Here is a 20,272-nt window from a genome sequence, read left to right as displayed (position 1 = left end):
ATTTGCTCATTCTGGGTATTTTGCATAAATGGAATAGATGGAATATCATATCTCTGGGGACTGGCCTCTTTCTGTCAGCATGTTTCCAAGTATCATCCAGGTGGCTAAACATGTATCAGGATTTGCTTCCTTTTTGTGGCCAGATGTGACTGTGTTGTGTGTTTGATTCTTAATGCAGAAAAACATCCTCGTGGATCATGGACTCCGAAGAATCACATTCCTGCTTGTCCAAGAGGTCAGTCCAATTCTCAGTGTGTCTGTCTGAGTCCTTCCCATGTTTCAAGACTCAGTGCCATTTGTTTGGCATTTACTCTCTAGACTGGGTTGGGAGAGGTCGCTCGCTAGAGAAGAGATGGCTTTCCAAATGATTCATTTTAGAAGAGCACTGGGTTATGGTTAAAAGTCACAAAACAAGTATACAGATACTTAAATGACTCTGACTTGATTTCATTGTCTCTTGTATGGATTTTTTTTTCCTTTTTTTTTTTCTTTTGCAGAAAGAATTTCCTAAGTTTTTCACATTCAGAGCAAGAGACAAGGTATGGTGAAGAGCAATGACGTGGTTCTCTCTTCCCTGGGATCTTTGATATTCAGGAAGAATATGGTCCCCAGTCTTTACAGGCTCCCCATATTCTAGAACATGCAACTTTTGGGTAGCTTCCAGCCTTCCTCTGGGATGGTATTTCTTTTTTTTTTTTTTTTGGTCTTTTTTGTTGTTGTTGTTGTTGCTATTTCTTGGGCCGCTCCCGCGGCATATGGAGGTTCCCAGGCTAGGGGTTGAATCGGAGCTGTAGCCACTGGCCTACGCCAGAGCCACAGCAATGCGGGATCCGAGCCGCATCTGCAACCTACACCACAGCTCACGGCAACGCCGGATCGTTCACCCACTGAGCAAGGGCAGGGACCGAACCCACAACCTCATGGTTCCTAGTCGGATTCGTTAACCACTGCGCCACGACGGGAACTCCTGGGATGGTATTTCTAATGAGAGCCCTATGCTTCTGTGTAGAGCTCAGACCTAGAGTTTCCTGCCCTTTCAGCTTTCTCTACAGGTTTATCACTCACCTGGATACTTTTTTGTACTCGCTGGTGTAACTCAGTAAGACTGTTCCCACAATCTTTTTCCTGCGTTCTTCTAGAACCATGGTTGGCAAACTGACTTGCAGGCAGCCCTGCTGTTTTTATAACCAAAGTTTGATTGAGACACAGGCCACATCTGTTATTTTTTTTTTCCCGCTGTATAGCATGGGGACCCAGTTACACATACATGTATACATATTTTTCCTCCCATTGCTGTGTTGCGATGTAAGTATCTAGACATAGTTCTCAATGCTACACAGCAGGATCTCATTGTAAATCCATTCCAAGAGCAATAGTTTGCATCCGTTAACCCCAAGCTCCTGATCCCTCCCACTCCCTCCCTCTCCCCCCGGGCAGCCACAAGTCTATTCTCCAAGTCTATGATTTTCTTTTCTGTAGAAACATTCATTTATGCTGTATATTAGATTCCAGTTATAAGTGATATCATATGGTATTTGTCTTTCTCTTTCTGACTTATTTCACTCAGTATGAGAGTCTCTAGTTCCATCCATGTTGCTGCAAAAGGCATTATGTCATTCTTTTTTATGGCTGAGTAGTATACCACCTCGTCCTAATCCAATCATCTGTTGATGGACATTTGGGTTGTTTCCATGTCTTGGCTATTGTGAATAGAGCTGCAATGAACATGTGGGTGCATGTGTCTTTTTTAAGGAAAGTTTTGTCGGGATATATGCCCAAGAGTGGGACTGCTGGGTCATATGGTAGTTCTATGTATAGATTTCTAAGGTACCTCCATACTGTTCTCCATAGTGGCTGTACCAGTTTACATTCCCACCAACAGTGCAGAAGGGTTCTCTCTTCTCCACACCCCCTCCAGCATTTGTTATTTGTGGACTTATTAATGATGGCCCTTCTGACTGGTGTGAGGTGGTACTTCATGGTAGTTTTGATTTGCATTTCTGTAATAGGGATGTTGAGCATTTTTTCATGTGCTTGTTGGCCATCTGTATATCTTCCTTGGAGAACGGGCTATTCAGGTCTTTTGCCCATTTTTTACGGTCTCCTGTGGCTTTCTTGTTCCAGCAGCAAAATTGAGTACATTCGGCCCTGTGTTTGTGAATTCCGCATTCGCAGATTCGCCCAACCGCAGATGGCCTCTCCGCAGTTGGGAGAATCTGTGGATGCAGAACCCGCAGATTAAGAAGTCAGGCTGAGGTTGTGACCAACCTTGCCCTCCATCAGTCCTCTCGCCTCCCAAGAGAAAGTCTTTGCTCATCTCTCTTCTAGAACAGGTCCAAGACCCCACCAAGTAGTCTTTTAATTTATCTAAAGCCTTTCTTTCCTAGTTAAGACCCATTCTTTCTTTAGCTTCATTTTCTCTTCAGCTCAGTCTCCAGCACCGTCAGTCACTTCCTTCTGGAACCCATTTCCACAAGGAAACCAGCAGTTAGTGACTTCTTAAGACACACTCTGTGCTGTGGTAATTTGAGAACAGCCTGGTGATGCCAGCAGGTGCTGGGGACTAGTTGGCCTCCCCCAGGGGCCGAGAGGCTCATGCCAGCACGAGGTTCCATGCTCGTGCCTCTTGGCAAAATCCCAGATCTCTTGAACTCACAATTATAGGACACCGTGGATGCTTCATTTCTGAACGCTAAACCCCCAAACCCCAAAGCTCTGTAGCACACACAGGGCATGGGTCAAGCGCGCAAGCAGCCTCGGTGTCCCACTCCCCATGTGTCCGTATGCCTATTTTCTCTCCCCGCTCGATCTGCAGTTTGCAGAGGATCGCATTTACCGTCACTTGGAGCCAGCCCTGGCCTTCCAGCTGGAGCTCAGTCGGTTGCGAAACTTTGACGTGACCGCCATGCCCTGTGCCAACCACAAGATGCACCTGTACCTGGGCGCCGCCAGAGTGCAGGAGGGCGCCGAGGTGACGGACCACAGGTTCTTCATCCGCGTCATCATCAGGCACTCGGACCTGATCACCAAGGTAGGAGGTCGAAGAGTGTTTCTTTCTCCTCTGGAGCTTAACACGCGTGTGCTGGCCCACCCTTCCGTTGAATTCCTGCTCTGAGTCTGGCCCTGGGCTGCACACTGGGGCTTTTGTATTTGCAGATGGAGCACCTGATCACGTATGAACCTTGTTTCCTGCATTTAGGAAAATAATTCGTGATTCTGTTGTGAAGATTGCAAGCAAGACTGAAAATACTTTTAAAAGTCAAGGAAAAGGACCCAGAATCCTGCCACTCAGGGGTTAGCCCTGTTGATGACTTTTTCTAGGCTTAATTCCAAACACTGGGTTGTAGGTATATCATGTTACAGACAAAGACTTGGGTTGTTGTTGTGGTTGTTTACTCTAGGCCACTATGTTAATGAAGATGATTTCCTTCATACATTTCCCTTGCATGGATGTATCGTGCATGTGTAATTTCTTGAACAAGTCCCCTAGTGATGGATGTTAAGCTAACTTTAATCCCTAGGTATCTTAATAGCTTTTGCGATTATTCAGGTGTGGTAAGGTCAACAGATCAGGAGACAGCTGCTGTTGAAAAGACTGTGTGTTCGTTACTCACAGATCCCAAGAGGAGGGGGTATACTGTGCTGTGGGGGCCGCAGGAGGAAGCACCAGGGCTGCTCAGGAGGCAGGGGAAGGGGGATGTGTAGACAAGAGCCTTTATTGTGGATTCTGCAGGAAGGAATGGGTGGGGCAGGCTTGGGATGAGGAAGCTGGAGTCTTCCAGCAGGCTCTGAGGACAGGGCCTGTCCCCTAGTTGTCTGATACCTGGCCCTGGGGAGATGAGGGCCAGTAGACAGTGGCCTGGAGTCTGAGAGCTGGACAAGGAGTTAGTTGGGGTGTGGGCTCTGGATTGGTTGGTTTGCCTGAAAAGTGTGCTCATGGGTGAGTTGTTTTACAACCTCTAGGAATTAGGTGATCCTGGGTGCAGGCAGTCCTTCCAGAGTCAGGAAGGCTCAGCTGTCAAAGCATCGGGACACAGAAAATCAAAGATGGTACGCAAGACAGCCTGGATGCCCCTTCGCCTCTGGAGGCAGAGCAGTGCTATCTGGCCTGGCACACCTCTCGAGGAGGGGATGCTTTCCTCTCCCCTTGACTCTCGCAGCCCTGCGGCCCTGGCCTTAGCGACCGCTTCCCCCTCGCCTTTGGCAGGAGGCCTCCTTCGAGTACCTGCAGAATGAGGGTGAGCGGCTCCTCCTGGAGGCCATGGACGAGCTGGAGGTGGCGTTCAACAACACCAGCGTGCGCACCGACTGCAACCACATCTTCCTCAACTTCGTGCCCACTGTCATCATGGACCCCTCCAAGGTATCCCCTCTGGGGTGGGGCTCTCACCAGGTTCTGGGTTCATGTCCCCAGGGCCTTTCTGCTTTGAGGTATTGTCTCCCAGTGCTTGGGACCTAAATTCAGGATGCGTGTGTGCATGTCTGAGCCTCAGTTGCTAAAGGTGGAAAACCATTAATTAATTCTCCCGCCATATTTCAGCCCTCCCCTTAGGACCATCCCTAAGGATGCTCCCCCTCCATGGATATCCTTCACTTTTCAGAAAACATGGATGCCCAAAATGTCTTATAAAACAAACTTGTGTCCTTGCCCTGATTCTAGGCTCTGTTGGGGGCTGCCTGTGGGTAGGCAAGGTGGTATGAACCTGAGTCTGTAGCTGAGCCATTTCCCCATTGGCTGGCCCTTCCTGAGCAGCCAGAGTTTAAGGTGGTGATTCTGGGATGAAAGAAGTCCCGGTACATCAGCTTAGTGTGTGTGGGGTGCAGAGGGCTCCTGCTGATGCCCCACCTCCACCAGTCCACGTAGTTCCCAGAAGAGAAAATGCATAGGCTTGGGATACATGATGGTGATAAATATGTTGTAACATAGGAACACTAGCTCTTACCAGCCTCAGTTTCCTCATCTGGCAATGAGGGACAAAAATACCTGCCTCTCTGAGTAATTATGGGGACAGAGTGAGATAATGAACTTAAATGCTTAGCTGGATGCCCTTGATTACTATTAGTTAATATGGGATACGTGCTGCATATCGCTCTTCTATACACATGCTATGTGTTTTGCATTCGGTATCTCTCATCTTTCTGTTATAATCAGAGCCAGAACTATTATGAGTGTGCATGGAATGGGTTCTGAATTGAATCGCTGTGGTTCCAAACAGATCGAGGAGTCGGTACGCTCCATGGTCATGCGCTACGGCAGCCGGTTGTGGAAACTCCGAGTGCTCCAGGCTGAGGTCAAGATCAACATCCGCCAGACCACTACTGACAGTGCTGTTCCCATCCGCCTGTTCATCACCAATGAGTCAGGCTACTATCTGGACATCAGCCTCTACAAAGAAGTGACCGACCCCAGATCTGGAAACGTAAGGCGGAGCTAGGTCGCCGAAATCAAGGCAAAGCAGAGGCAGGCTCCCCCGGGGAGCAAGACGTAGTTGAAAACGGCCCTGGGAGGCTTTGCTGTGCTGGATTGGGATGGCTCCTTTGAGTTTGACGATTAAATGTGTTAGCTTCTGAATCCCAGTTCTCCATTCCCCTGGGAAGGAGAATGAATCCACAGTGGAATCCGTTCTCGCACCATGTTGGGGATAAGATGAGTGTTGTGGTTGATTATAATGCAGTTCCCAAGTTAGTTCACTTCCAGAACGGTATTTTCCCCCATCGGTGTTTTGCAATAGATTTTTGTAAAGTGAATCAGTATCCTGTTGACTACTCCATGTATAGGCAATCCTTTTTTTATTTGAAATACTTAAAAACTCTCAAGAAGTTACAAAAATAGCGCAGAGGAGAAAATTTAGGACAGAGTTCTCCCATACCCTTCCCCCACCTTCCCCCAATGACAACATCATTTATCACCAGAGACCTCTTCAAGACAGGAAGTGGACACTGGTCCAGTCTAATTAACTCAAACGCAGATCTTTTTTGGGTTTCACTAGTTTTTCCATGCACTCTGTTTTGCTCCGTGTGTGTGTTAGTAGTATGATAGTGACATTTTTGAAACTCTGTCCCCACTTCTCCCACTGCTTCTGATGGCCCACAGTGGCAGAGAAGAAAAGCCGACTCTCCCAGGCACTCACTTTGTTATATGATACGTGCTGTGCTTCCCCCCATTGCATTTCCAGTGAGGACCAGGAAGAAATAAACTGGGCAGGAGCACGGTTCTCTGAGACTTGCCTCCCTCACTCTGTTTCTCTTTCTCTCCGGTCCAGATCATGTTTCACTCCTTTGGCAACAAACAAGGGCCCCAGCATGGGATGCTCATCAACACTCCCTATGTCACCAAGGATCTGCTTCAGGCCAAGCGGTTCCAGGCCCAGTCCCTGGGTACCACCTATGTGTATGACTTCCCGGAAATGTTCAGGCAGGCAAGTCCTGGGGCTGAGATGCAGCACCGCCAGGGGTCCCCTCAGGGACCCCACCAGCATCCACACCCCGCCACATCCTTAGTTACTCTTCCAAAGACTCCCCTCTGAAGACTCCACTTCACGGTCTTTGTGAAGGAAAAGTAACTCATTGGGAATGACTTCGTAGTGTAGTTTTCTAAAACAAACCTAATTTCATCCCAGTAATAAAAGGGATATAAGATAGAAACTGTGGGGGAAAAGGAGGGGGGAAAGAAGAAAAAAGTGGCTCATAGTTCCTTGTACCAAAGACAAATTGCTTAGCATTTCCTTCTGGTCTTTTGAATGCTTCTAGTAAGTGCCTGCCACATGCCAGACATCATCCTAAGGGTAGAGAGACCATGAGGAAGTGGATGGGGTCACTGCCTGGAAGGAATTCTTAGTCTACTTTTAAAACAATAATGTTTTCTTTTTATGATTATTAAAGTATACACTGGCTACAGAAAAATAGGACTAAGCAAATAAAATTTCGCTTGTATGCAATCATTTATCTACTGCTGAAGGCCGCAGTCACATCTCAGTGTATTTCTTTCAAGTATGCTTTCTGGGCCTTTATATTGTTAAGTAGGAGGGTCTTTCAAGGAGACTGAACACACTGGTGTTGGTGATGTAGATGTCTCTGTACATCCTCTCCATTGCCATGTGAATGACATTCACAAAACCCAGGTCGTGGACTTCTTTTGTCGGCGAGAAAGCATCTGCGCACTTAGGCATAGGAGATGCGGGTAATAGGAAAAACTGCTCTTTAGGGTCATTAAGTCCTGGGCTTGAATCCCAAATCTGTCTGTTCCTTTCTGTGTCCCTGGGCAAGTTCCTTTACCTCTCTGGGCCTCACTTTTCTCCTCTGTAAAATGAGGATAATGAGAGTACCTATCCCCCAAGGTGGTTGTAAGAAATACATATATTCAGTCGATGCTTAATAAATGGAAACTTTTATGATTAAGATTGCCATTGTCTGTATCCTTTTGCCTCAGTCATCATGAGCCATAGGAATAAGAAACAGACACATCAGAAATAAATCCATCCCCTTTCTTTCTTTCTTTCTTTTTTGGCTGTACCTGTGGCATGTGGAGGTTCCTGGGCCAGGATTGAACCCATGCTGCAGTTGTGGTCTGTGCCATTAACCCAGAGTGCCACAAGGGAACTTGCATTCCTTTTCTTTTAGATAAACAGAGTACTGTGGACAACCCATTAATTTGAAAACGGATGGGAAGGAAAATTTTTTTTTTGTCTTTTTGTCTTTTTGTTGTTGTTGTTGTTGTTGTTGTTGTTGTTGCTATTTCTTGGGCCGCACCCGCGGCATATGGAGGTTCCCAGGCTAGGGGTTGAATCGGAGCTGTAGCCACCGGCCTACGCCAGAGCCACAGCAACGCGGGATCCGAGCCGCGTCTGCAACCTACACCACAGCTCACGGCAACACCAGATCGTTAACCCACTGAGCAAGGGCAGGGACCGAACCCGCAACCTCATGGTTCCTAGTCGGATTCGTTAACCACTGCGCCACGACGGGAACTCCGGAAGGAAAATTTTTAAGAAAAATATATATCTTATCAAAACTGACTCAGACAGAAAGAGAAAATATAGATTATAAGCATTAGAGAAATTGAATTAATAGTTCAGAAAAACTCATCTACTAAAACTGGCCCCAGATGGTTTTAAACAGTTCCTATCAAACCTTCAAGGAACAGATAATTCCCTTTGTATACAAATTGTTGAGACAGGAGAAAAAACAAAGGTAGTGCTTCCTAACTCATTTTAAGAGTTTGTTATTACTTTAATATTCATCCAAGATAAAAGCATTACAAAAAGGAAAATTTTCTATTTCATTTATGAACACAGACACAAAAAATCACAAAATATTAGAAAATGAAACCCAGCAATGATTTTTTTAAAAATTTAGACTAGATAGTATTTATCTTATGACTGCTTGTATGGTATCAGGAAGTCTATATATATAATTTAGCATAAAAATAGATCAAGAAAAACCACGTTTTTCAAGAGGCATGAGAAATATATTTGACAAGATAGCATCTATTTATCATAAAAAATTTTAATAAACTCAGAATAGCAGGAAATTTGTTTATTTTGATAAAAGACATCAACCTAAAGCTAATAGCACCCAATGATGAAATCTTAGAAATATTCTCTTCAAAGACAGGTGTAGATAGAAATATTCATTATCGCCACTTCTATTCAACATTTTTTACTAGAGTTCTTGGCCAGTGCAATAAGGTAAGAAAAAAAAGAAGTAAAAGGTATAAAGACTAAATGAAAGAACAAAGTGGTGTTTTTTTGCAGATGATATAAATGCCTATATAAGATATCTAAGAGAACTTTTTTTCTCCAGATAGATGCCCAGAAATGGGGTTGCTGGATCATGTTTTTAGTTTGTTGAGAAAACTCCATACTGTTTTTTGTTTTTTTTTTTGTCTTTTTGCTATTTATTGGGCCACTCCTGTGGCATATGGAGGTTCCCAGGCTAGGGGTCAAATCGGAGCTGTAGCTGCTGGCCTACGTCAGAGCCACAGCAACGCTGGATCCAAGCCGCACCTGCAACCTACACCACAGCTCACGGCAATGCTGGATCGTTAACCCACTGAGCAAGGGCAGGGACCGAACCCACAACCTCATGGTTCCTAGTTAGATTCGTTAACCACTGTGCCACGACGGGAACTCCTGTAGACTTTTTGATGATGGCCATTCTGGCTGGTGTAAGGTGGTACCTCATAGTAGTTCTGATTTGCATTTCTCTAATAATTAGCGATGTTGAGCATGTTTTCATATGCTTTTTGGCCATCTGTATGTCTTCTTTGGGGATATGTCTGTTTAGATCTTCTGCCTGTTTTTCGATTGAGTTGTTTGGTTTTTTTTTTTTATTGAGCTTCATGTGTTGTTTGTATATTTTGGAGATTATATTCACTTATTTGGAAATATTTTCTCCCATTCTGTGGGTTGTCTTTTTGTTTTGTTTATGGTTTCTCATTTGTTTATTTTTGTTTTTACTTTCATTACTGTAGGAGGTGGATCTGAAAAGATATTGCTGAAGTTTACGTCAGAGAGTGTTTGGCCTATGTTTTCCTCTTTTATAATATCCAGTCTTGTATTTAGGTCTTTAATCCATTTTGAGTTTATTTTTGTGTATGGTGTTAGAGAGTATTCTAGTTTCATTCTTTTACATATACTGTCCAGTTTTCCCAGGACCACTTATGGAAGGGACTGTCTTTTCTCCATTGTATAGTCTTGCCTCCTTTGTCGTAGATTAGTTGACCATAGGTGCACAGGCTTATTTCTGGGCTTTCTTTCTCATTCCATTGATCTGTATTTCTGTTTTTGTGCCAGTACCATACTGTTTTGAAATAAAACTTTAAAAATGAAAAAAGAAATTCATAGGGAAAGCAAAAGTCCATGAATAGCAAAAATAGTTTTGAGAAAGAACAAAATCAGGAGGACTTATTTCAGTAGGTCTTAGTAAATAATGACCTTAAAATAAGTCATTATTTAGTTTCAAGCAGCAGTACTTACTACAATGTGTAATACTGGAGTTCCCATTGTGGCTCAGCAAAAACAAATCTGACTAGTATCCATAAGGACACAGGTTTGATCCCTGGCCTCGCTCAGCGGTTTAAGGATCTGACATTGCTGTGAGCTGTGGCATAGGTTGCAGATGCAGCTCAGATCCCCATTGCTGTGGCTGTGGTGTAGGCCAGCAGCTGTAGCTTGGATTCTTCTGCTCATCTGGGAACTTCCATCTGCTGCGGGTATGGCCCTAATAAGACACACACACACACCCCAAAAGCATAGGAAAACCCCATAAATTTGACTACATTAAAATTTTCAAGTTATTTATGTAAAAGAGAAAAGACACACCCCAGATGGGGAGACTATATTTCAATGCTTGTTACTAGTAAAGGATGAGAGCAATATTGTCTATAGAGTGCAGATAAATCAATTAGAAGAAAACAAAACTATAGTTATGGGCAAGAGTTATGAACAGGAAACTGACAAGGAGAAACCAGATCAATCAGCATATTCTAAAATGCTCACCTCACTAATTATCAGGGAAGTACCGATCAATATCACAGTACAATTTCACATCCAGCAGATGGGTAAACCCTAAAGTATTTGACAGAACCAAGTATTGACAAGAACATGGAGCAAAGGAATTCTTACACATTCTTGCTGGGACTGTAAAGCGATCTGATAACATCCAGTAAAGCTGAAGTTTCACAAACCCTATAACCAAGCAGTTCCACTCCTAGGTATATACCCATTGAAATTCTCATCCATGTTATTAAAAACAAACAAACAAAACACTGTAAGAATGCTCATTACAGTGTTTACTGGTAATACTGTAGAAATGAAAATCTAAATGTTCCTACAAAGGGTTATGAACAAATTGTGATATATTCACACCATGGAGTATGAACAGAAGGGAGAAAGAATAAACAAAGAGCTGAATTTATCCATATGGAGAACCTCTCAAATATATTGAAGAGTTGGAAAAGCAAGTCGTAGAAGGACATGTCGAGTGCAATGCTATTTATTTAAAGTGTGAGTCATACAAAACAGCAGTACCTGTTTTAAATGTATGCACATGTGATGAAATATAAGCATAAAAGCCTACAGAAAACTGGGGGATACTAAGTTCAGGATGATGGTTACTTGAGGACAGGTGGGAGGAGTAGGGATGGAGAGGGGTATACCAGGGGCTTCAACTGCTTTTTATTGTTTCTTTAAAAAAAACTCTTAAGCAGCCATGGAAAAAGTATGATCTGACAAAACCATGAGATAGGTGCTTAGGTATTTATCATTCCATATGTTTTTCCTGTGTTTTTAAAAATAGTTCATGATTTAAAAAGAGAGAAAACACTAGAAAATGTACCTCCTTGGAATTCCCATTGTGGCTCAGTGGTAACAAGCCTGACTAGTATCTGTGAGGACATGGGTTCGATCCCTGGCCTTGCTCAATAGAATAAGGATCCAGCATTGCCATGAGCTGCAGTGTAGGCCACAGACACGGCTCAAATCTGGAGTGCATGTGGCTGTGGCTGTGGCTGGCAGCTGCAGCTCCAATTTTATCCTAGCCTGGGAATTCCATGCCTAAAAAGCAAAAAAATAAAAATAAAAATAAAAATAAATATATATATATACACACACACATACTTGATTCGAGCCGTAGTCTGGGAACCTCCATATGCAAACCATGTGGCCCTTAAAAAAAAAAAAAAGAAAGAAAAGAAAATGTATCTCCTTACTGATGGCTTAAGGTTTTTCTCTTTCCTCCTCTCTCTGTAGGCTCTTTTTAAAATGTGGGGATCACCAGACAAGTACCCCAAAGACATCCTGACATATACCGAACTGGTGCTGGACCCTCAGGGCCAACTGGTGGAGATGAACCGACTTCCTGGAGGAAACGAGGGAAGAACTGATATATTAGATCCTACGTATTAGTGATATCATATGATATTTGTCCTTCATTATCTGACCTACTTTACTTAGTATGATAATCTCTAGGTCCATCCATGTTGCTGCAAATGGCATTGTTTCATTCTTTTTTATGGCTGGATAATATTCACATCTTCTTTATCCATTCTTCTGTTGATAGGCATTTAGGTTGTTTCCACATCTTGGCTATTGTAAATAGTGCTGCTGTGACCATTGGGTGCATGTGTCTTTTGAATTATTTTTTTCCAGGTATATGCCAGGAGGGGGATTGCTTTATCATATGGCAGCTCTATTTTTAGTTTTTTAAGGAACCTCCACTGTTTTCCATAGTGGCTGCACCAATTTACATTCCCACCAACAGTGTAGGAGGGTTCCCTTTTCTCCACACCCTTTCCAGCATTTATAGACTCACAGGCATAGACAACAAAACTATGGTTATCAAAGCGGAGAGGAGGGAGAGAGAAATTAGAAGTTTGGGATTAACGCACATACTATAGGAGTTCCTGTCGTGGCTCAGTGGTTAATGAATCTGACTGGGAACCATGGGATTGCAGGTTCGATCCCTGGCCTCGCTTGGTGGGTTAAGGATCCAGCGTTGCCATGAGCTGTGGTGTAGGTTGCAGACGAGGCTCGAATCCCGTGTTGCTGTGGCTGTGGTGTAGGCCGGCGGCTAAAGCTCCGATTCGACCCCTAGCCTGGGAACCTCCATATGCCGCGGGAGCGGCCCTAGAAAAGGCAAAAAGACAAAAACAAACAAACAAACAAACCAAAAAAACCACACACACGCTATAGATAACCAACAAAGAGCTCCTGTATAGCACAGGGAATTCTACTCAATATCTTGTAATGACCTATAATGGACAAGGATCTAAAAAAGAATATATCCGTGTGTGTATATATATATAAAATGGAATGACTTTGCTGTACACCTGAAACATACTGTAAATCCACTCTATTTCAATAAAAATTAAAGCATTAACAACGGCAACAACAGAAGCGAGGTGAACGCAGCAGAACCCAGGCCCTGGCTGGAATCATGCTTTAAAAAATTTCCCCCCTGAAGAAATAAACCCATTTTCCTTGTGCATTCGTCTCCTCTCCAGGTGGGCATGGTGGCCTTTAAAATGAGGCTTAAGACCCTCGAGTACCCAGAAGGGCGGGACATCATCCTCATCGGCAATGACATCACCTTCTGTATCGGGTCCTTTGGGCCCAGGGAAGACCTCCTGTACCTGCGGGCATCTGAGCTGGCCCGGGCAGAGGGCATCCCCAAAATCTACCTTGCCGCCAACAGTGGGGCCCGAATCGGCCTCGCAGAGGAGATCAAACACATGTTCCAGGTGGCGTGGGTGGACCCGCGAGACCCCTACAAGGTACGTCGCAAAGCCTGTATAGCAGTGTGATTCCACTGAGCTCCTGCTGTATTTTCCATGGGGGTGGCAGCACCTGCCAGGGGGTGGAAGAAATTTTACTCTTTACGTATGATGCATCGATGTCCATATAGTACATAAACAGGTACACGGTATATTGCTATTAAAATATCGTGGGCTCTACAGCAGAAGTTGTCAGAACATTGTAAATCAACTACACTTTAATAAAAATCTTTTTTAATTTCAGGGGAAGGGGTGGCCATTAGAGAAAGAATGTCTAAAGAGGCTCCTTAGAAGATTATGAAAACAGTTAACTCATTTTAAAATTTATTTTTTTCTTTTTAGAGCCACACTTGGGGCATATGGAAATTCCCAGGGTAGGGGTGGAATCAGAGCTGCAGCTGCCAGTCTATACCACAGCCACAGCAACACGGGATCTTAGCTGAGTCTGTGACCTACACCATAGCTCGTGGCAACACCAGATCTGTAACCCACTGAGCAAGGCCAGGGGTCGAACCTACATCCTCATGGATACTAGTTGGGTTCTTAACCCACTGAGTCACAACAGGAGCTCCAAAAGTTACTTTTTATGTAAACATGGACTTAATATATACTGAGCATCTCCTGAATGCAGTGTACACCGAGGATGATGTGTAACTCCTGGCCTCAGGAAGTTCTTCAAAATCATCCAGGGGAGGCAGAGACACCTGCTCCCATAAAAGGCAAAATGAATAGAGAAACGCAGACATCTCGCAATGTGAAAATGCAGGGGACAGAGTCATGCTTTCTAACCGGAGCGTGTATCCTCAAGGGGTTGGTATCACTCCCCCAAAAGGGACAAAAATTATTCTTTTCATGTAAAAATAATACTTACATACACAACATATATACATATAGGTGCATACACACCTTACATAAAAGTATGTCTGTAATAAAGTTTTATTGGGGGATTGGTAGGAAGGGAAAAATGTATCTGAAAGGTTCCATGGGGGAGAGAGAATGAAAAACATTTAAAAACATTAAATCAGAGAAATCGGGACAAAAATGGTGAGGCTGTGTTGTAAGGATGAGTGGAAAGCAGAGAGCAGACCTTCAGTTTATAGCTCTTACTAATAGTGTATTGATATCAGAGTCTCCCGTTGTGGCTCAGCAGGTTATGAACCTGACACAGGGTCCATGAGAATGTGGGTTTGATCCCTGGCCTCGCTCAGTGGGTTAAGAACCCGGCATTGCCTCAAGCTGCATGCAGGTCACAGATGCAGCTCAGATTTGGTGTTGTTGTGGCTGTGGTGTAGGCTGGCAGCTGCAGCTCCAATTCAGCCCTAGCCTGGGAACTTCCATATGTTGCAGGTGTGGCTGTAAAAAGAAAAAAAAAAAATTTAAATATGGTATTAAGATCAGTCAGTGACCGTGTTGTTAAACATTTGATTAACATCCCCCCTGCCCATAAAGTAGTGCTGCCTTTAAAAACAAAACAAAACAAACAAACAAAAAAACTGGCTGTTGAGTGCCAGGAGCTGGACTCATAACCTCACTGAAGTATGTATTTTTAGGGATTTAAATACCTGTACCTGACCCCCCAAGACTACACCAGAATCAGCTCCCTGAACTCCGTCCATTGTAAACACATCGAGGAGGAAGGAGAATCCAGGTAAATAACTTCGCAGGCAGCTCCCTCCTTTTCGCTGGTGGTTCATTTCAGCTACTCACAGTGGTCAGTTTCAGCAGCTTCAGGCTGCCTCTGGGCTTGTGGCTGTATTGTCAAGTGGGTGGCGATGTTTGTGCCATGGGGTCCCGAGCTCCCACTGTGGGCACTGACAGCTTAGACACCTGCAGCATCCTGTAGGGTGAACCCATCCTGCATCCTTGTCGTCCCCAAAAGAGGCAGGCCTCTCACAGAAATAGCACATCACGCAGGGAGAATTAGGTTGGATCCTGCAACGTCTTCCAGGGCCACAGGCTCACATTTTATGACCAAATTAGCCAAACTAATGCCAGCAGTGACTTGTCGAGCTGGGAAGATGTGGGGAGGGCAGTGGTCTGCCCCATGAGAACATCAAAAGCTAGACTGGCTCTTTCTCAGGGAAGGTTGTGTGTTTGTTGTTGTTGCTGTTGTTGTTGCGGTTTTAATATATCAGATTCTGATTTGTTTTGTTTTGTTTTTTAAGTCAGATTCTGGGAGTTCCCTTCATGACTCAGTGGTTAATGAACTCAACTAGTATCCCTGAGGATGTAGGTTCAGTCCCTGGCCTCACTCAGTGGGTTAAGGATCCAGTATTGCCGTGAGCTGTGGTTAGGTCACAGACGTGGCTCCGATTCCATGTTGCTGTGGCTGTGGTATAGGCCAGCAGCGGCCACTCTGATTTGACCCCTAGCCTGGGAATTCCATGTGCCTCGGGTGCCGCCCTAAAAAGCAAAAAAAATGAAAAATTGAAAAAAAAAATCAGATTCTGATTTAATCTGGATTTCCCAGGCTGAGTTTGCTGGAATGTTCATTGGTGATTTGGGGGGATGGCAGGGAGGGAAAATTTTCCATCATCAAGTTAGTCTGGGAAACACTGGGTTAAATGAGATCCAACCAGCATCTTCACTGCAGGCCTTCTCAGAACATTTAATGAGCTGAAGTGCCTTGTGAATCTCTTAACGGAAGCAGTGAACTCATGTGGCCATGGGATCTTGATCAGTTCATTGTGGACTACATGGCTTCTCCTTGCATGCCTGCATCTCTCTATAGACTAAAGGTTGTTCTAGATTGATTTTGGAGGAATGAAGTGTATGTGTGACATTTGATTAGGACAGCTCTGAATAGGTAAACTTTATCTTTGGTTGGAGGGATGATAATTTTCAAAACCATACCTGCCTTCTAGAAACTTTTTTTTTTTTTTTTTGCTTTTTAGGGCCGTCCTTGTAGCCTGTGGAGAGTCCCAGACTAGGGGTCTAATTGGAGCTGTAGCCACCAGCCTACACCACAGCCATAGCAACCTGGGATCTGAGCCATGTCTGCAACCTACACCACAGCTCACGGCAGCGCCGGATCCTTAACCCACTGAGCGAGGCCAGGGATTGAACCCGAGTCCTCATGGATACTAGTTGGGTTTGTTACCACTGAGTCACAACAGGAACTCTGCCTTCTAGAAACCTGAGGGCCAATTGTGAGGGTCCTAGACCCCAGCCTTCATCCCACCTCTGGCTGCTTTATCCGCTTTGGTCCCTCACTTTGCTCACTTTTCCTTCCTCAAGTCCTTGGGAAACTTGTCCTTCTTGTATTTTTCTGGGCTGGAGCTCAGACTTTAACTGGCGTTGGGTTCGTGAAGGTACATCATCACGGATATCATCGGGAAGGAGGAAGGCCTGGGCGTGGAGAATCTGAAGGGCTCAGGCATGATTGCTGGAGAGACCTCCCTGGATTACGACGAGATCGTCACCATCAGCCTGGTGAGTCCTCTCCTGTTTTCTTTTATGTCTCACCCGTTTATTATAGAAACTTCAAAATAGTCACAGAAGTGAAGAGAATTGATAATGAGCCCTATGTACCATCCCTGGCTCCAGCCATTGTCAGCCATTCCTGCGCCCCCAGCCCCTCTGCCCCTCTATTTGGGAATATTTTAAAGCAAACTCCCCACTTGCATCTTTTCATCTGTACGTCCCTCTTTACCAGATAAAGGCTCCCACCTAATTTTGTTCTGTTTCTTTAACATAACCACAAATACTCTTACATCCAGCAATATCAACAATTCTTTAATGTCATCTGAACCCAATTTGGGTTCAGTTTTAATAGTTACCTCAAAAAATATTTTTCTAGTTGGTTGATTTGACTCAGGGGCTGAGTGGGGGTGGGGCACGTGGCCCCGGGAAATGCAGGGGGGATCCTGTCTCCACAGGTGACCTGCCGAGCCCTGGGGATCGGGGCCTACCTGGTGAGGCTGGGCCAGCGAGTGATCCAGGTGGAGAATTCCCACATCATCCTGACAGGGGCCATGGCTCTCAACAAGGTGACCTCAGAGGGGCCTCTGGGGAGTGGACCTGTAGGGGCGGGGGTGGAGTCATTTTAATTCCCAGAGTCTCCGGTGGGGATTTTTCTCACCATGAAACCACTTTCATCCCTACTGATGGAAGAGCTGTTTTTCCACTTTGCAGTTATGAGGGACTCTTATGAACAAAAAAAAAAAAAAGAAAAAAGAAGTATTAGGCTTTTCTGGTAGAACTAATTCTCTGTATTACTGTAATTTAAAATGTTTAATATTATTAAAATTGTTAATTATTCAATTATCACAGGATGTCGAATATAGTTCCCTGTGCTCTACAGTAGGACGTTATTGTTTATCCATTCTCTATATAATAGTTTGCGTCTGCTAATCCCAAACTTCCAGTCCTTCCTTCCCCCACCTTCCCTCCCACTTGGCAGCCCCAAGTCTGTTCTCTGTGGCTGTGAGTCTGTGTCTGTTTCATAGATAAGTGCATTTGTGTCATAGTTCAGATTCTGCATATAAGTGGTATCATATGTTTTTGACTATTTAGGATGATAATCTCTAGCTCCACCTATGTTGCTGCAAATGGCATTATTTCATTCTTTTTAATGGCCGAATAATATGCCGTTATGTGTGTGTGTATATGCGTGTGCGTGTGTATACACACACACATAACACATCTTCTTTATCCATTCACCTGTTGATGGACATCTAGGTTGTTTCCATGCCTTGGCTATTGTGAATCGTGCTGCTGTGAACATAGGAGTGCACGTATTTTTTTGAATTACAGTTTTGTCTGGATATACGCTAGCAGTGGGATTGCTGGATCATATAGCAACTCTGTTTTTAGATTTATTTATTTATTTGCTTTTTGTAGCCACACCTGCAGCATATGGAGGCTCCCAGGCTAGGGGTCAAATGGGAGCTACAGCTGCCAGCATATGCCACAGCCATAGTAATACAGGATCTGAGCCATGTCTGCGACCTACACCACAGCTCATAGCAATGCCAGATCCTTAACCCACTGAGGCCAGGGATCGAACCCGCAATCTCATGGTTCCTAGTTGGATTCGTTTCTGCTGCACCACGACGGGAGCTCCTATTTTTAGTTTTTTGAGGAACCTCTATATGGTTTTCCATAGTGGCTATACCAGTTTACATTCCTACCCACAGTGTAGATGGGCTGAGGGAGATGATTTCTAAACAGGTGGAAGGACCCCCAGGCCGGGCAGGACCTTGCTAACCATGCTGTGTCAAAGCAGGTCCTGGGCAGAGAGGTCTACACATCTAACAACCAGCTGGGCGGCGTACAGATCATGCATTGCAATGGTGTGTCCCATGTCACTGTGCCGGACGACTTTGAGGGCGTTTGTACTATCCTGGAGTGGCTCTCCTATATGCCAAAGGTGCTGTGTCCACCCCCTGAAGCTTAGAGACTGGAAGATGATTATCAAGTTCACTTGCCAAGTGGTATGGGGGCGTGGGGAGCAAGGAACCCTGAAAATGTGGCTGGGGTTTAATTTTTCTTTACTCTTCCCTCCTTTCCTCTCTGGTACCCAGCTCTATACTAGCTATTCTTTGCTTTTTTTTTTTTTTTTATAATGCCACTGTAAGAATGCTATCTATCAATCCTTTAGAAAGGTGGCATTGCCGCTCATCAAAAGAAGTAACACTGGGTAGCAGAGAATCCTCAAACCTTGCAATCAGGCTAGATTTGATTTCCAGCTTCCTCATCAGTAGCAGTGAGACTTAAGGGCCATTTCTTAATCTTTCTGAGATTCGGTTTCCTCATCTGTGAAATGGAAGTGACAATAGCACCCACCCCAAGGTGTTATTTATGTTTTTTTAAGTTTCAGCTCTTTATTTATTTATGCGGTTTTTTAATTTTTATTTTGGCCCCACCTGTGGCATATGGAGATTTCCAGGCTAGGGGTCAAATCAGAGCCACACCTGTCTGCCTACACCACAGCTCACAGCAATTGCTGGGTCCTTAACCCACTGATGGAGGCCAGGGATCAAATCCGCAACCTCTTGGTCCCTAGTCGGATTCGCTTCCGCTGCTCCGCAATGGGAACTGTAGTAGACAGGTTTTTAACCCCGTGAGCCACAGGGAACTCCCCAAGGTGTTATCATGATGGTTAAGTGAAATGAAGTGTCGGACCCAGTGCTGGCTGCGCCCTCACTAGATACTGCTCATAATTACGATAATCAGCTAGTTCAAGTCGGTCTTCTACTGCGCAACCAGGCATCATCGTAGTCAGAGGAGGGAAAGGCAGAGAACGGACCACGGGTATTACTGACAAGCATGGAGGACTGAAATGGAGACCTGGCTTTCTTTTCCAGGACAATCACAGCCCAGTCCCGATCATCACACCCACTGACCCCGTGGACAGAGAAATTGAATTCCAACCATCCCGATCGCCCTATGACCCCCGGTGGCTGCTTGCAGGAAGACCTCACCCAAGTAAGTACTGGAGGGCTTTGCCAGAGACCTGGGCTTGGGTTTCTTTGCAGCATCTGGGATAAAGGAGCATGGAAATAGAAGTATTGATTCTCAGTGAGATATCCTAGAGGAGTTCTCTGAGTTCAAGTGCACAGGGGGTGGAGGAATGGAGATCTTTCTCTATGCTTTTCCTGAGCTATTGCCCAAGAAGGGGGTGGAAACAGCCTCTGATTCCTGGAGCTGGATGGAGGTGACGCATAGCGGAGGTCATGGCCTTCCTCCCCACACTGCCCTGGGGTTACACAAAGCTCCGGGGCTGAAACATCAGGGTTTCAAAGAGTAGAATGCTCTCTCTTCCTCTCTTTTTGTTTCTCAGTAAGGTAATTCGCCACCAGTTTCCCCAGGACGAGCTACTTGGCCTCTTCTCCAACTGCATTTGCATACACATGTGTAAATGTGCACACACCTATCCAAACACATGTGTGCACCCACGTGCCTGCACACGCACACCCTCTCTCTCCCTCTCACCTCAGGTTTGCCCCGGAGGTGTCTGATTATATCTGAGCAACCAGGACTGAGCCCGAAAGCTGA

General features: G+C 44.8%; 1 protein-coding gene across 2 annotated transcripts in view; it reads left to right on the top strand.

The window, feature by feature from the left end:
* The window catches only part of ACACB (acetyl-CoA carboxylase beta), a 109,490-nt gene that overhangs the window by 73,894 nt on the left and 15,324 nt on the right, over window positions 1–20,272 (top strand). For both annotated transcript variants that reach the window (XM_047760277.1, XM_047760278.1), the window contains 13 exons: window positions 179–235; window positions 498–539; window positions 2,816–3,031; window positions 4,208–4,363; window positions 5,217–5,420; window positions 6,264–6,419; window positions 11,751–11,873; window positions 13,004–13,273; window positions 14,824–14,921; window positions 16,585–16,705; window positions 17,152–17,262; window positions 18,501–18,644; window positions 19,582–19,702. In XM_047760277.1, coding sequence (XP_047616233.1) covers window positions 179–235; window positions 498–539; window positions 2,816–3,031; window positions 4,208–4,363; window positions 5,217–5,420; window positions 6,264–6,419; window positions 11,751–11,873; window positions 13,004–13,273; window positions 14,824–14,921; window positions 16,585–16,705; window positions 17,152–17,262; window positions 18,501–18,644; window positions 19,582–19,702 — 1,819 coding nt within the window. The remainder of the gene's footprint in view (window positions 1–178; window positions 236–497; window positions 540–2,815; window positions 3,032–4,207; window positions 4,364–5,216; window positions 5,421–6,263; window positions 6,420–11,750; window positions 11,874–13,003; window positions 13,274–14,823; window positions 14,922–16,584; window positions 16,706–17,151; window positions 17,263–18,500; window positions 18,645–19,581; window positions 19,703–20,272) is intronic.

This window comes from Phacochoerus africanus, chromosome 15 (genome assembly GCF_016906955.1).
Source record: "Phacochoerus africanus isolate WHEZ1 chromosome 15, ROS_Pafr_v1, whole genome shotgun sequence".
Lineage (NCBI taxonomy): Eukaryota > Metazoa > Chordata > Mammalia > Artiodactyla > Suidae > Phacochoerus > Phacochoerus africanus.
The sequence above is the reverse complement of the archived record's forward strand: the minus strand, read 5'-3'. Positions and strand labels throughout refer to the sequence as shown.